The 15,781-nt window shown below is 38.2% G+C and overlaps 1 protein-coding gene across 1 annotated transcript; it reads right to left on the bottom strand.

The window, feature by feature from the left end:
* Positions 1-1,147: 1,147 nt before the first annotated feature.
* Positions 1,148-15,031, bottom strand: LOC122136421 (E3 ubiquitin-protein ligase TRIM35-like). Its single transcript, XM_042719364.1, has 6 exons — positions 14,401-15,031; positions 8,622-8,717; positions 6,628-6,858; positions 6,511-6,533; positions 6,309-6,430; positions 1,148-3,344 (listed from the first exon to the last, which is right to left on the bottom strand). Exons 1-6 carry the CDS (start codon positions 14,794-14,796, stop codon positions 2,842-2,844), a joined length of 1,371 nt encoding a protein of 456 aa, XP_042575298.1. The 5' UTR covers positions 14,797-15,031; the 3' UTR covers positions 1,148-2,841.
* Between the last annotated feature and the right edge of the window lie 750 nt (positions 15,032-15,781).

The raw sequence follows: 15,781 nt of genomic DNA, 5'->3' as shown, positions 1-15,781 counted from the left end.
GTAGCCCTTGTTGGCTTATGGCTGCGCATATAGTGAAATTCCCTCCCCCCTGACCAGGGACATTTACTATAGTTCGATGACCAATTATGTTCCTCCCCCTTCTCCTTCTTTTGGTCAGGTTGAAACCAGCCTCATCCACAAAGATAATTTCATGGGGAACAGGCCGGCCTTTAATTTCAAAGATTCTCTGCAAAACACAAAACACAGTAGAGTAAATCACATCCCTGAAGCACAGTTCAAGAGGGCACAAATGGCAACATAAACTGCTATACTGTGATGGTACACAATACCCTTGCCTTTGCCCTTCCTTGTTCTCCTCCTCCTTCTCCACCTCCACTTCTCCCTTGCCCTTCAACTTGTCCTCTCCCTCGTTCTTCACCAAGTCCTCCTCCTCCTCGTCCTCATCCTCATCCTCTTCCTCGTCCTCCTCCTCGTCCTCGACCTCTTCCTTCATTTCTCCGTAAATCCATTGTTCCAAAACTCAATGAAGTGATTCACACCCTTTTATCTATCTATAGAAGATTATGATCAATGTGTGTTCAGTTTTGACTCTAAGTGTTTTCACCTGGGTAATTGTGTGCTAAATGAGCTCAAGCTATGCTGATTTGAGTGAACAATATTGAATGCTAGTTCTTTCTAAATGACCACATGGTGTAGGCAATGAGAAATGAAGGGATTTGTGTGTAGAGTTTTGCAGCGACAGTTCAACAAATCTGATTCATGTGTCAAAACGGGAATAGTGTTCATAGTTTAGGGAAATGGGTGGGCTTTTTGAAAAATGGCGTTATGGTTTTGAAATTTTAGTTCAAAAGCCTGCTTATAGTGTTTAAGCAATCAAGAAAAACTGTAATACCAGTTTTCCGATAGCATTCCTACAGTACAAGAGAAGCACAGAAGTATCAGTTTCAAAGCTACATGAGAATATATCTTGCACCTGCGTTTCCTAAATACATCTTAAGTAGAAGAGTAACACTTTTAAAAACAACAATGAAGAACAAATTAAAATTAAATCTCAGTCTCAATTGCTAAAACACAATTCATGAAACAATTCACCATTTTCTCACAACAATGGTCACTCCATAAAGAAGAACATGGTCAACTATTATGCTTTATATTTCATTAACAACAAATAACCTTTGACCTTGTCCCCTTATTTTTCTTTTCAACTCCTATTCCTCTTCATCTCCCACTACCTGAATTCATTTTCCAAAACACATAATAACCTGTGCTCGTGTTCATATTATTCTAAGATTCTGAATGGTGTCATCAGTTTTGCTACTGAATGTTCACACATGGATAAATGTGAGCTGTTTGAGTTCATTTTGTGATTCTTGAGGTAGTTACATTGTGTGTTTGTGTTTTTTAAATGAGAACATGGTTAAACCTGTGCAAAATGATGTCATCCTTGTGTAGAGTTTTGCAGAAAACACTGAGCAAATTGGAACATGTGTGCAAACAGGCGAAATGTGTTAAAAGTTTTGAGATATGTGTCTTTGTTTCGAGAACTGTATGAATGGTTTGGAAAATTGGGCCAAATGAATCAGTTGTGTTAGCAATCGAGAAGAACTGTAATCATAATTGTTTGACTGAGTTTTCTAGTTATTCTTTAAGTTCATATCGTCACACTATCTACAGGACGTTTGTCAGATGGTGCTTGGGCGACTGTGTCACTATCCCATAATGTGCTTTGGATAAATCAGAAATGCATTTCCGTCTGAGCAATACTAAGGCTTCACATGGGCTCCCCTACATAACTAATTATTTAATTAAATATGTTTTTTTTATATTATTATTTGTTTATTTATTTTTTTATAAATGATACCAAGACTCGATTTGTATACTTGCATTTTCTTTTTAATTTTATACAGAACACATATTTAGTTCTAGATTTTGGTTCTAGATACTCTTACTGTCAAAACAAACAAACATACTTAACATACTTTGCCCTCTCCAAGACTTTTACATTCAGTTACTTTAATATTTATTTGGAGGAACAAAAATAAACACATTGTTTGTTTACACAAGTGATAAATAATATTTATTATGAAACTGATTCAGACTTTGTTAGAGATTTTGGTCCCTAAGAAACAATCATTTGATCTGAGAAACAGATTTATAATCAGCTGCAAGTATACTCAATATTTATATACTTTTACAAAAATTAACCATGGTAATTAACTTTAGTAATCATGTTTATTTATTTATTTATTTAGGTTTTATTTGTAGTAAAATCATGGTTAACTTTTTAACATCCATTTTCTTCAGTGAACAAATTATCATTTAACTGAAACTATCACTGAAATAAACAATTACTAATTTACAACAAACACTGCAAATTTGTTGAATCATCTCTTTAAGTGCTTCAATACTAGGAAAAAAAAATATGACATACATGTATGTGACTAAATGAAGAAGTCTGTAGACTTTGATGTTGTCTTGAGAAAGTTGGACACTCTGAAAGTAGTTTGAAGTGGTTTTGAAGTGTGAATGGTTTTGAGCCCCTTCTGCATCTCTCTCAAACACAAACACACAGATCGTGACAGTATTCTTCATGGTTGCTATGCAGTTGCTAGGGTACCCTGAATGGTTGTTAGGGGATTTTGGGTGGTTGCTAGGTTGTTATTGGCAGAGATTCATGACACATCATCGTTTCTTATTGGTCCGATATGATTAAAATGATTTATTTTAACCCTTCATCATGTGTTTTGATAATTTTTCAGTTTTAAAGATTAATATATTTACTTGTTTTCTGATCTGATATTCCAATCAACAGTTTTTACTCATGTGATTAAATATTGAAACATAATTAAAGATGAAAATATGAAGATCCAGGATTAATGATCACTGACTATTTATTGCTAAGATCCTCAGAGATGAAGAACTATAGAAGACTGGAAAGAGTGTGTGAGTGAAGGAGGTTGTGAATGTGTGTAGATGTGTGTTAGTTACTGGATCAGAGAACGACACTGTTCCTCTGTCATAGTCCAGATTCACTCTGACACGATCAAGATCCTGTTTAACAGGAAATTCATTTATAGATGATTCAGGTGCTCCATCCACATCATACCACACACTCCAAACATCAGTGTTAAAGAAAGCATGTGTCTTCCTCTGGTTTGGTGCTGTAGTTACTCCAAGACACCAGGCTGAACTCTGTTTAACCTCCACATCCCAGCAGTGTGTTCCTGAGTTAAAGCCCTCTGAACCCAGAACACAGGGATAATAGTCAAATCTCTCTGGATTATCAGGAAGTGATTGATAATCCCAGCTGTTTGTCACACTGGTCAGATCATCAGACAGGATGAGCCAGGGATTTGCAGTGTTTGGATCCAGAATCACAGGAGCTGATGAGACACAATCAACAGATGCTGTTATTCTGATGTTCATATAATGACCTTTTTAAGAAAAAGGTTTTCAATAAATTCAAAGATATTTATGAATTAGTGAAATTCTTGAAATATTCTTAAGTTCTCAATTATTTTCTGAAGAACATCTCAAATATACAATGATACATTTTCCTATAGAATATAAATTTGTCTTGTACTATTCAACTCATGGGGTCAGCTTGTTTAACAAAAATATCTATTTTTAATCAGTAAATGTTAAATAATAAAATATTTTATAGTGTAACAATATGTTTTTTATGAACATTCTTTTTAAGAAATTTTTCTGAAGAACAATCTAAAAAAAAAAAGATTTAAAATTCTTTAGTAACTTAGGAAATACAAAATAATACCTTTTTTCTTAAATTACATACACCATTTCTTACAATATATTCTTGGATCCTTGGTTTCCTTTCATTATGCTTCACTCAATTCAGGGAAACTCCTTGGGGAAGCCTCATTGAATCTAATCTGTGCACTTCCACAGAAAGAACAAAATGCATTGAAGTGTCTCCAAATAAGTCAGCACTGAATGCCATTTCATCAGAATCTTTCTCCTTCAAGTGAGAAGATCATTTCCTCACTGACTTTGAAGAAGACGACAAAGAAGGAAGCCCCAGCAGTGGAGTAACAATGCTGACAGCCCTGCAGCTGAGAAATGGCACTTCCCTCTGTGGCTATCCTGCATCACTAATTAAGGAAATTTCTTGCTTAAAGAGTATGTTTAAAGTGCCGTTTGCTCCAAACATTCACAGATGAACCCTTCGTTGCCTTCCTGAGCCGTGCCTATGCTGAAGCCCTGCTTATTGAGTCTGCTAGAGCCATAGTCTCACCATGCAGCACTCATGGAATGCTTTCTTTAAAGTTCACGACTAACTCATCAAGTCATGCTCCCTGTTTGGCCTGTGTCCACACTTCAGCTAGCCCCTCCTCTGCTGACAGGGCAAACGGAGTATGATTAGCTAGCTTGGATATGGTTCTCTCCCCCCAAAATGGAAGGGAGTGTGCATTCCTGAATTATCTTGATGACCAACTTGTTTTGGCCAGTGCTAGAAGTGAAAAAAGAAGGGCCAATACTCCCCCCTTTCTTATGTATGTATGTATTTATTTGTTTACTTACTTACTTACTTATTTTGTAAAAGATGCCAAAGGCCAATAAACCTCCTTCCATGACCTGACTGTACTACTAAATGGATCCATCCAGAATCACTAAACCTCTGACCACAGCATAATATAAAACATCTTCAGCCAGCATCCATTACAAAACACTATTGCTTTTAAACCAAATACACGCTGAAAAGAATAGTTTACTGACATTTGGGTACAAGTTACTATTCTCTTTGTAATCTCTGATGAATTCTGACATGTTTTCTCTGCATTAGCACTATTTTGAACTTACAGTTTGAATTTTTCAGGAGATTACCATTTTTAAATAATATGATCACAAAAACCTGCTTCTTTTAATATAGGTATTATTTTTGTTTTAATGTTCTGATTCAAATTAGTTATCAATAATTAATGATTATTCAACCTCTCCTGTCATGCTCTCATGCGCCACACATTGACAATCCCTGAGGTAGATTGACTTTGCTTGCATTCATTAATGTGGCTCACAAAGATGAGTGGTGACCCATACTGCTAGTGTGATTTATATAGTTTGTAAGTCACTTTGGATAAAAGTGTCTGCTAAATGACAAAATTCAAATGTAATATAGTGCCATTTCTAATCAGCCAGACACTGATGCTTTGACTCTGAGCACCGGCAACATGTCAGAAGTTCTGGTATGCACGAAAAAGGGCCGGTACGCTAAAAACTAAAATATAGCAGTGCCGGTTCTGCGTACTGGTCCAGCACACTTAAAACACTGGTTTTGGGCCAGTCAATGCATGAACTGTGCACACAGGTCCCTGCTCCTCAGCCATTTGGAATGCCTGGGGTTCAGGATCAACCTGGTCAAGTGTTTGCTGTCTTCCAGCCAAAGAATATCCTTCCTTGTTGCAGTTTTTTAATTCAGCCAAGATGTGGGCTTGGTTTTTGCTGGAACACTCTCTGAAAATTCAGCAGATTGCAGCATCATTCAATTTCAGGGTCTTACTTCCCCTCAAAACATTCCAGAAGCTGCTATGCATAATGTCAGATGCCTTCTCAGTAGTGCCACTGGGCCTACTAATTATACGGCCCCTTAAGTATTGGTTGAAAATCTGCATCCCACCCCTTGGTGTCTGTGATGCCTCGATCCCATGATGACCCATGGCTGTGTCAGGGCCTTGGCCCCTTGGAAAAACTGTACTGGTTCCAACTAGATCTGAGGTAGGTCTCCAGAATAAGAGTAGTCACGATGGATGCCTCCAACTCACAGTTGGGAAGCCCTGTGCAATGGCAGGCCATCATTTAGCTTTGGCGCCCCCAACCTGAGTTGTGAAACCTCCATCTATGGCAAAGGAGAATAAATGAAAAATAAAAAAGCTGAATTTTATTCTTAATGTTGGCAATCTGACCACAGCTCTGTCATTTGTAATCTCTCTGAGGAGATTACAATTCAAATTTTCTCCATGAACATGAGTGACTGTCAATAGTTCCTCTACTAACACCATCATAATGGAAACACTTTGAGGAACTTGAAATACATGATGTTTCTTGAGTTTAAAATATTATATTTGAAGTTCATTGTTTCAGTCTGTAGAATCACAAATGGAGTCTCAAGTATCTTTTCAATTTTAAACTGATGACAATGTTCTGGAAAGTTGATAATATTCACTATATGCCACAACTAGCAAGTTATTCACTTTCTACAACTGAAATAATATAGTAACTTTCAGTAATGAAATACATGTCCACCCATGCATGATTTCCTTGTGTGTGTGTGTGTGTGTGTGTGTGTGTGTATGTGTGTGTAAGCTCAGATCTTCTGCATTCAGACTCACTGTTCTGGACGATGTCCTGCATCTTCTTCCAGACTCTGAAGGGCAGGTTTCCTAAGTATCCTGGCACATGAATCAAAGCTCCAGAAGACATCTGTGGATCCGTCTGTGATGAGATCTGGACTCTGGAATAACATTCAGGATCAGAACTGCAGTGGCTTTGGATCAGAAGTAGAGAGACCAGAGACACCAGCAGATCACTCACCTTTCTATTGAGACTGGAAACTCCTGCAGAAAAAACACACCATTGATCATCAATCAATCAATCAATCAATCAATCAATCAATCAATCAGTCAGTCAATCAATCATCTGAAATCAGACCTTCAGAAAGCAGACGTCACTGGTTTTCATCATCTGCTCCATGTCTTTGATTGAGTGTGAAAGAGCTGAGATGTGTCTATTGATCTCCTCCAGCTTCTCCTTCATCATCTGCTTCTTCTGATCCTCTTCCTCCCTCAGTGCAGTGATTGTAGCTTCTTCTTCATCTCTAAGAAACTGATGAAGCTTCTCAAACTGCTGTTTAATCTGATGCTGTGTGTGTTTAGCTTGAGACTGAAATCAAACCACATTCACTTAAATCGTCTCAATCGAAACACATCAACACAATCTCATAATTTATTATATCGTGGACAAAATCAACTTCCATCCATCCATTCATCCATCCATCCATCCATCCATCCATCCATCCATCCATTTTCTTCCGCCGGGTTGTGGGGGCAGCAGTCTAAGCAGAGATGCCCAGACTTCCCTCTCCCTAGACTCTTCCTCCAGCTCTTCCGGAGGGATACCGAGGCGTTCCCAGGCCAGCCGAGAGACATAGTCCCTCCAGCATGTCCTTGGACTTCCCCGGGGCCTCCTCCCAGTGGGACATGCCTGGAACACCTCCCCAGGAAGGCATCAAGGAGGCATCTGGAACAGATGCCCCAGCCACCTCAGCTGGCTCCTCTCGATGTGGAGGAGCACATCGAGAGCTCTTCCAGAGTGGCCGAGCTCCTCACCCTATCTCTAAGGGAGTGCCCAGCCACCCTACGGAGAAAGCTCATTTCGGCCACCTGTATCCAGGATCTTATCCTTTCAGTCATGACCCACAGCTCATGACCAAAGGTGAAAGTAGGAACGTAGATCGACCGGTAAATCAAGAGCTTTGCCTTGCAGCTCAGCTCCTTCTTTACCACGACAGACAGGTACATCGTCCGCATCACTGCAGAAGCTGCACCTATCCACCTGTCAATCTCCCGCTCCATCTTTCCCTCACTCGTGACCAAGACCCCAAGATACTTAAACTCCTCCACTTGAGGCAGGAGCTCTCCACCAACTTGAAGAGGACAAGCCACCCTTTTCCGGCTGAGAACCATGGCCTCGGACTTGGAGGTGCTGATTCTCATCCCAACCACTTCACACTCAGCTGCAAACCGTTCCAACACACGCTGAAGGTCCTGGCCTGATGAAGCCAACATGACAACATCATCTACAAAAAGCAGAGACGAAATCATGTGGTCCCCAAACCAGACACCCTCCGGCCCTTGGCTGTGCCTAGAAATCCTATTCATAAAAATAATGAACAGGACCGGTGATAAAGGGCATCCCTGCCAGAGTCCAACATGTACTGGGAACAAGTCTGACATACTGCTGGCAATGTGAACCCAGCTTCTGCTCTGGTCATACAGGGACCGGACAGCCCTTAACAGAGGGCCCCGGACCCCATACTCCCAGAGCACCCCCCACAGGATGCCGCGAGGGACACGGTCGAATGCCTTTTCCAAATCCACTAAACACATGTGGATTGGTTGGGCAAACTCCCATGAACCCTCCAGCACCCCGGTGAGTGTATAAAGCTGGTCCAGTGTTTCATGATCGGGACGAAAACCGCACTGTGGCAAAATCAACTTGTTTGTTATAATCTTTATAGTGTAAGCATTAAAGAAATCCTAATTTACATATATGGGCTACAGTTAAACATAACCATGACCACATTCATTTTTCCATGTTAAAATAAACAGAACTCTAAGTGAGATTTCATTACATATAAAACTAATGTATATTACACATTAAAATCAGTTTGTTTCAACACCTCAAAATGATGTATTCTTTCTTTATTTATATACAAAAGCTGAACTTGAAGTTGAAAGTGTTTAAGGGTCGATGTGGGTAATGGATGAAGTTACCCAACATATTATAGATACAGAAGCAGATTGCTGGTGGTCAGTTAAAAATATAATAAACTGGAATCCATCATCAACTGTATAATATATACTGTACATACATAAGTATATAGAAACCTGAAACGAAAATGACTCTTGATTCGGTTTCCTCACCTTGATGTGTTGAACCATTTCCTCAAACTCTTCATTAATGTCTTCATTGTGTTTAAGTTTCTCTTTTAAGGACTTCAGTGTTATATTGAGCTCCTCCTAAAAAAAAAACAAAAAAAAAAAACAGAACAAATAGGAAAGAAAATAAGGGAATAGAGTGAGATGATTATGCAGTCCTGTGAAAAAGTATTTGCCCCATCATCATGACTTCTGTTTTTGTGCATTTCATATTAATGTCAAATTTTTATTCAGAAATTAAACCTAACATGAAATAAAGGAAAGCTGAGCCAAGAGTAATTATTTTTTTAATGCCAATGCTATTGATCGAAGCCAAAAAAAAAAAAAAAAACCCTTACCCAATACCAACTGGGGCTGCATGAAAATATAGTTGCCTTCATAGTGGCTAATTCCCCAAATCTATGAAAGTGCATTGATAATAGTGTTCAGCTGGAATTGACACAACCAGTCCTGATTACTTACAGACCTTTTCAATTAAATCAACACTTAAATAGTACTTCAACAGCGAGATGATTTTTTTAAAAAGGTCTTGTACAGTAACTTCATAAGACTATGAATTAATTAAATAGAACTTGAGCACAAAAGTGCAAGAAACTCTGGAATGATGATAAGAAAGGTGACTGGGTTACTAATCTATTTCAAAGGCTCTAGGACCACAGTGAGAATCTCCAAATGAAAAAGAAAAAAAAAAAAAAGAAAAAAAACCTCTGCTCTTTGTGGAAGTGCCAAAAAAAAGAGCAACAACATCAAAGTAATTTTGAATGCTCTCTCCAGGAAATCCTAAAGGAGAATATCTGGTCTTCTGTTTGTAAACTGAAACTCAAGTGCCCCTGGATTATGCAGCAGGACTATAACATTAATTCAAAGCAGTAAATCCACCTGTGAATGGTTCAAATAGGCACAATTAAGTTTGAAATGTGAAAGCAAAAACTAAAAATATTTGAGATATACAAATAAAAAAGAAGAGAAAAAGAAATCAGGATGGTGGCAAATACTTTTTCACAACACAGTATGTCATATGAATTTGAGACATATGGCAGAGAATGTGATATGTGTTTATGACAGAGGCACCTGTGCTACAGCATTATGGTAGGCACCTCTACCCATATGTTTTGTCAATTGTCAAAATGTCAATTATTATCCTGTCAATTATTTATGCCAAAATGTATCTTGTCGATACACCAGTTAGCAGTAGATGAACAAATAAAATAAACTGCTCTGAAAGCATGTCCGTATAGAAGGCGCAACAGCACCTTGTTTCCTTGGAGATATGTACTCAAGTTTTATTTAATTAATTCATAGCCTTATGAAGTTTAGTTTTTTAGTTTATTTTTAAGATTCAAAACAACCTTAAGTACAAAATCAAATATAGCAACACCAATGGAACACTGTGACTGGATCTAAAGCAGGGATGCCAAACTCAATTTCTGGAGGGATCGGATCCCTGCAGATTTTTGTTCCAACCCTGCTCCAACACACACGTAGTTTAAAAATAAGCCTGAATGACTTAATTAGTTGGACAGGTGTGTTTAAATAGGGTTGAATTTAAACTCCACAGGGCTCCGGACCTCCAGGAATTTAATTTGACATCTCTGATCTATAGCTTTAAGATGACAGGCAGGTTATGTTCACAGTTTTGTACGTTACTAAACTCGAGTTCAGTGGCAGCACAGGGCAGCTCTCTTGCATTATCGGTCAAAAATTTTGTCTTAAGTCAAATATATCCATCTAGAAATGTGTTTAGAACTCCTTTATTTCATATTGGAGTAATATGAAGATTACAACTGATGAGTAATTGGGTTTTGTGTGTTTTATATGTGGTCAAGCACACCACATGTATATGGAATCTTCTGTATTTCGTTTATTTCTGTGTATTTGCTTTGATTTTTGAACAGTTTTGTGACCGGATAAGCAATGATTTATGTCTGTCTGGTGTTTTCTCATTTATCTTCAGGTACGGTGTATTATTGTTTGTATAATTTTATGTTCATGTTCTCAAAAGCATAACAAAAAAAAAAAAAAAGAGAGAGACTGAGTTCATAATCATGTAAAAGTCACTTATTGATTAAAGTCGTCAGTTCAAGTCAAGCTGTTGAGGTGAATGACAGTTTTGTGACCGGATGAGCAATGATTCATGTCTTTCTGGAGTTTTCTCATAGTCTTTCTAGTAATACGATACATGGATGAACTCAACAAACAGCCTGTGTGTAGTATTTTCAGTAGAAGCGAACACGAGAACCAGAAGGGGTTACAGTTGCAAGTCAGGAAAATTTACAGGTGTGTGAGTTTGTTCACTGCTGTAAACTCTTATATACACATAATTATTTGAATAATGTAATTTTCCTGGCCCTGAGCTTCAGCCCATGTAAGCCCTGCATTAACCCCTTACCGGTCACCCCCATTTTCAGCATGAAGACACAAATGACATACCCAAAATTAAAAGGTTGCTGCTCATGAGTCTTTCTGACTAGATACATAATCAACATATGTTCACAAAGCTGACACTTCAAAGTTTACTGTTCAGGAATCAGAATTACTCAGACTGTTATGATAATAGAGACATATAAACTCAAACATGAAAACAAAAATAAAAATATTATAAACATATTTTTTAAATGTACAGTGGGTACGGAAAGTATTCAAACCCCCTTACAATTTTCACTCTTTGTTATATTGCAGCCATTTGCTAAAATCATTTAAGTTAATTTTTTTCCTCAATGTACACACAGCACCCCATATTGACAGAAAAACAGAATTGTTGACATTTTTGCAGATTTATTAAAAAAGAAAAACTGAAATATCACATGGTCCTAAGTATTCAGACCCTTTGCTGTGACACTCATATATTTAACTCAGGTGCTGTCCATTCTCTTCTGATCATCCTTGAGATGGTTCTACACCTTCATTTGAGTCCAGCTGTGTTTGATTATACTGATTGGACTTGATTAGGAAAGCCACACACCTGTCTATATAAGACCTTACAGCTCACAGTGCATGTCAGAGCAAATGAGAATCATGAGGTCAAAGGAACTGCCTGAAGAGCTCAGAGACAGAATTGTGGCAAGGCACAGATCTGGCCAAGGTTACAAAAAGAATTCTGCTGCACTTAAGGTTCCTAAGAGCACAGTGGCCTCCCTAATCCTTAAATGGAAGACGTTTGGGATGACCAGAACCCTTCCTAGAGCTGGCCGTCCGGCCAAACTGAGCTATCGGGGGAGAAGAGCCTTGGTGAGAGAGGTAAAGAAGAACCCAAAGATCACTGTGGCTGAGCTCCAGAGATGCAGTCGGGAGATCGGAGAAAGTTTTAGAAAGTCAACCATCACTGCAGCCCTCCACCAGTCGCGGCTTTATGGCAGAGTGGCCCGACAGAAGCCTCTCCTCAGTGCAAGACACATGAAAAAAACGCCTGAAGGACTCCAAGATGGTGAGAAATAAGATTCTCTGGTCTGATGAGACCAAGATAGAACTTTTTGGCCTTAATTCTAAGCGGTATGTGGAGAAAACCAGGCACTGCTAATCACCCGTCCAATACAGTCCCAACAGTGAAGCATGGTGGTGGCAGCATCATGCTGTGGGGGTGTTTTTCAGCTGCAGGGACAGGACGACTGGTTGCAATCGAGGGAAAGATGAATGCCGCCAAGTACAGGGATATCCTGAATGAAAACCTTCTCCAGAGTGCTCAGGACCTCAGACTGGGCCAAAGGTTCACCTTCCAACAAGACAATGACCCTAAGCACACAGCTAAAATAAAGAAGGAGTGGCTTCACAACAACTCCGTGACTGTTCTTGAATGGCCCAGCCAGAGCCCTGACTTAAACCCAATTGAGCATCTCTGGAGAGAACTGAAAATGGCTGTCCACCAACGTTTACCATCCAACCTGACAGAACTGGAGAGGATCTGCAAGGAGGAATGGCAGAGGATCCCCAAATCCAGGTGTGAAAAACTTGTTGCATCTTTCCCAAAAACACTCATGGCTGTATTAGATCAAAAGGGTGCTTCTACTAAATACTGAGCAAAGGGTCTGAATACTTAGGACCATGTGATATTTCAGTTTTTCTTTTTAATAAATCTACAAAAATGTCAACAATTCTGTGTTTTTCTGTCAATATGGGGTGCTGTGTGTACATTAATGAGGGAAAAAAAATGAACAAATGATTTTAGCAAATGCTGCAATATAACAAAAAGTGAAAAATTTAAGGGGGTCTGAATACTTTCCGTACCCACTGTATATAAAAAATGTTGATGTAGGATATGATTTTAGAAACATAATGTAGCTAAAGCCATGAGTCTACTAATGCTTAATTTTGATATTTCAGAACATAATCTCACAAACTGATTTTTATGAAACATTTTCTAAGACCATGTCATGTGTGTTTTTAGAGAAGACTAATAAAAGGCTAATAAAATTGATTTACGGCCCCTGTAAGCTCTCCTTTGTGCTATTATCTGTCTGGATCAGCAGACTGCCCCATTCATGATTCTATTGTTGTCACTCGATGAGCCTTTCACACCTCCGCCAGGAATGAAACATTATTCTCATTATTCTTTTGTCATTATTCTTTTGTTTTATTCAGCCATTATTAGCCTTTATTCTGGCATTACAAGGTTTACCAGGCCACATCGCTTCAATCCCAATATACATTTACCAAACTATTTTCAAAAGCCTTTCTATAAAAATACAACAGAACATTTTCTTATAACCTTACGTGAATTATTATGACAAAATGCATTATGAAGAAGAACTGCACCTGCTATGTAGCTGCAGCTAACGTTAGATTCAAGCTACATAAGACAATCAATTAAATTATTAGTACACTTTTACTCAAAACTCACTTTAAACCCTGATCGAGTGTTTGTAATAACCTCCTTTTGCGATCACGTGTGGAATTTGGTCATTTACTGTTGTAAAAATATGCTATTTATAGCCTTTTATATCGCTGCGCAAGTTAGCATTTCAGATGTACATTTTCAATATTGTTATAAAACTGCCCCAAATCTCAGGAAAATCACATACAAACCATTTACTAACGTAACCATGTGTTTATTATTTGGATATTTCATGGGTACAGAGGTTTCTCAGTGTTGTTGTGGTCATATATCAACACGGAAGTGTACAGGAAGTGCATCACAGGATAGGACGGGGCGGGATATGATGCACAGTTATGATAAAACATGGACGAATCAGGTCTTTGTCAGTGGCAGCGCGAACACGGAAGAGTAAACACAGAGACAGCACTGGGAGCGGATAATTATCATCAGATCGTGTAAATCAGTGGAAAATGAATAGAAATTTTGATTCTGTCTAAAGAAATATGAAGTAAACATATCCATATATCAAATATATCCATATATCTCCATAAACTTGCTGAACTGAAATAAAATCCCTTATTGACACTGTTCAGTGAATCTATGTGAACACAAATAAACCGCTGCTGACGTGACTGAATATGAATGCGTGGTGAATTTCTATTCTAAAAATGACTCATACATATTTATTATTTTGCACTCCTGACATAAATGACTAAATTACTGTCACTGCAACAATGTTTTATCAAAACAGTGGTCAAATATCGAAGCTAGAATCTTTAAACTTTCAACTGATGCACAGTTTCTCCAGATCAAGTAAGAGAGTGTGATGTTTAACGTGCTGTTAAAGTGAAACAACAATAATCTAGGGCCATCACCGATCTTTGACCACAAATGGGTTTTAACACACCCCAGCATATTGTTCTTTACATATAAAACAAGATACATTTCTCTTACCTTGTATGATGAAACAGCTTCACTGATGGGTGAGAATGTGTGATTGTCATGTTGTTTTGAATTTCTGCACTCTACACAGACTAGCTGTTTGTCCTCCAGACAGAAGAGTTTGAGTTTCTCACTGTGTAAACTGCAGATCTCCTCAGATCCTGATGAACGGCTCTCATTTCTCTCCTTCAGGAATGACTCACACAGGTTTTTTAACGCAAGATTACATGGAGGGCGACGTTTTGAGGATCTTCTCCTGCAGACGGGACACTCCTGAGTTTCCTTGGTTCTCCAGAACTGTTGAAGACACTCTTTACAGACACTGTGACTACATGATAAAACAACAGGATCCTTGAAGATTTCACAGCACACAGGGCAAGAAAAATCATCTTCAGATAGTGAAGCCATTTTAACTGTTTGACCTCCAGGAAATTAAACTTCACTTTCACTTTGTGAATGGTTTCAAAAACTAACCAAAGAATTACAAAGATCTGCTGTCTTTTCAGAAACAAACTTTTCTTAAATTCTTCTTGAAAGTGTTTCTCTTTGTTCTTCCTTGAATAACAATTTTATTTCGCTTTTTGTGAAGAGAGAAGCAAGTCGATGTCAGAAATAACAAGTCAGTCTCTTCCTGTTAAGTGCTGTAAGAGGGTGGAGTTTATGATCACCTTCAGGTGTGTTTAAACAGGTCAAAGAACATCACGATTTCTTCAAGATAAATTTTAACAAAATACATTTCAATAACTTGCACTGAAAATTAGTTTAAAATGTAGTTTTTATATTGCTCTTTATTTGTTAGTGAGTGTGTGGAATCTCACAGAGAGGAATCTCTACAGGCCTTGATCGATATCAGCACTTCTGTGTCTTCAGGAATGCCAAATGACCCTTTTGTTACTTAAGATAGGTTTGGAACAGGATAGCAAAAGTCTTTGATAATTTTCAACCTTACAATGTCCACTTTTTGGATTGACTATATAGCGCCTGATTTTTACTTCATGGACGCACTTATGCATCTTACTCTTAGATTCATCTTTGAGAATGTTATGTCTTTGATTTATCTTTGAATTGACTATGTAATTGGCATAATACATATTTACCTGACAAATAATAAATTATTATATTTGATTTATTCTGATCTCTTCTGAAATAATTTTTCATGTAGATTAATGTGTAGTGGTATTTCCGCAAATCTGCGTTCAGGACAGATCATACGGAAGCACCAATGGATGAACCATGGGGAATACCATTAGCGGCTTCTGATTTCTGACTGTCAGAACACTGGCTTAACACATTGTAGCTCTGTGGTTATAGAGAAAAATACACTTTTTGTTATAAGCATGCAAGGTGCAGCTCTGTCACGACACGCACACAAACAGGTAGATCCAAATGCAGT

The sequence above is a fragment of the Cyprinus carpio genome, chromosome B3 (assembly GCF_018340385.1).
Source record: "Cyprinus carpio isolate SPL01 chromosome B3, ASM1834038v1, whole genome shotgun sequence".
Taxonomy (NCBI): domain Eukaryota; kingdom Metazoa; phylum Chordata; class Actinopteri; order Cypriniformes; family Cyprinidae; genus Cyprinus; species Cyprinus carpio.
The sequence above is the reverse complement of the archived record's forward strand: the minus strand, read 5'-3'. Positions and strand labels throughout refer to the sequence as shown.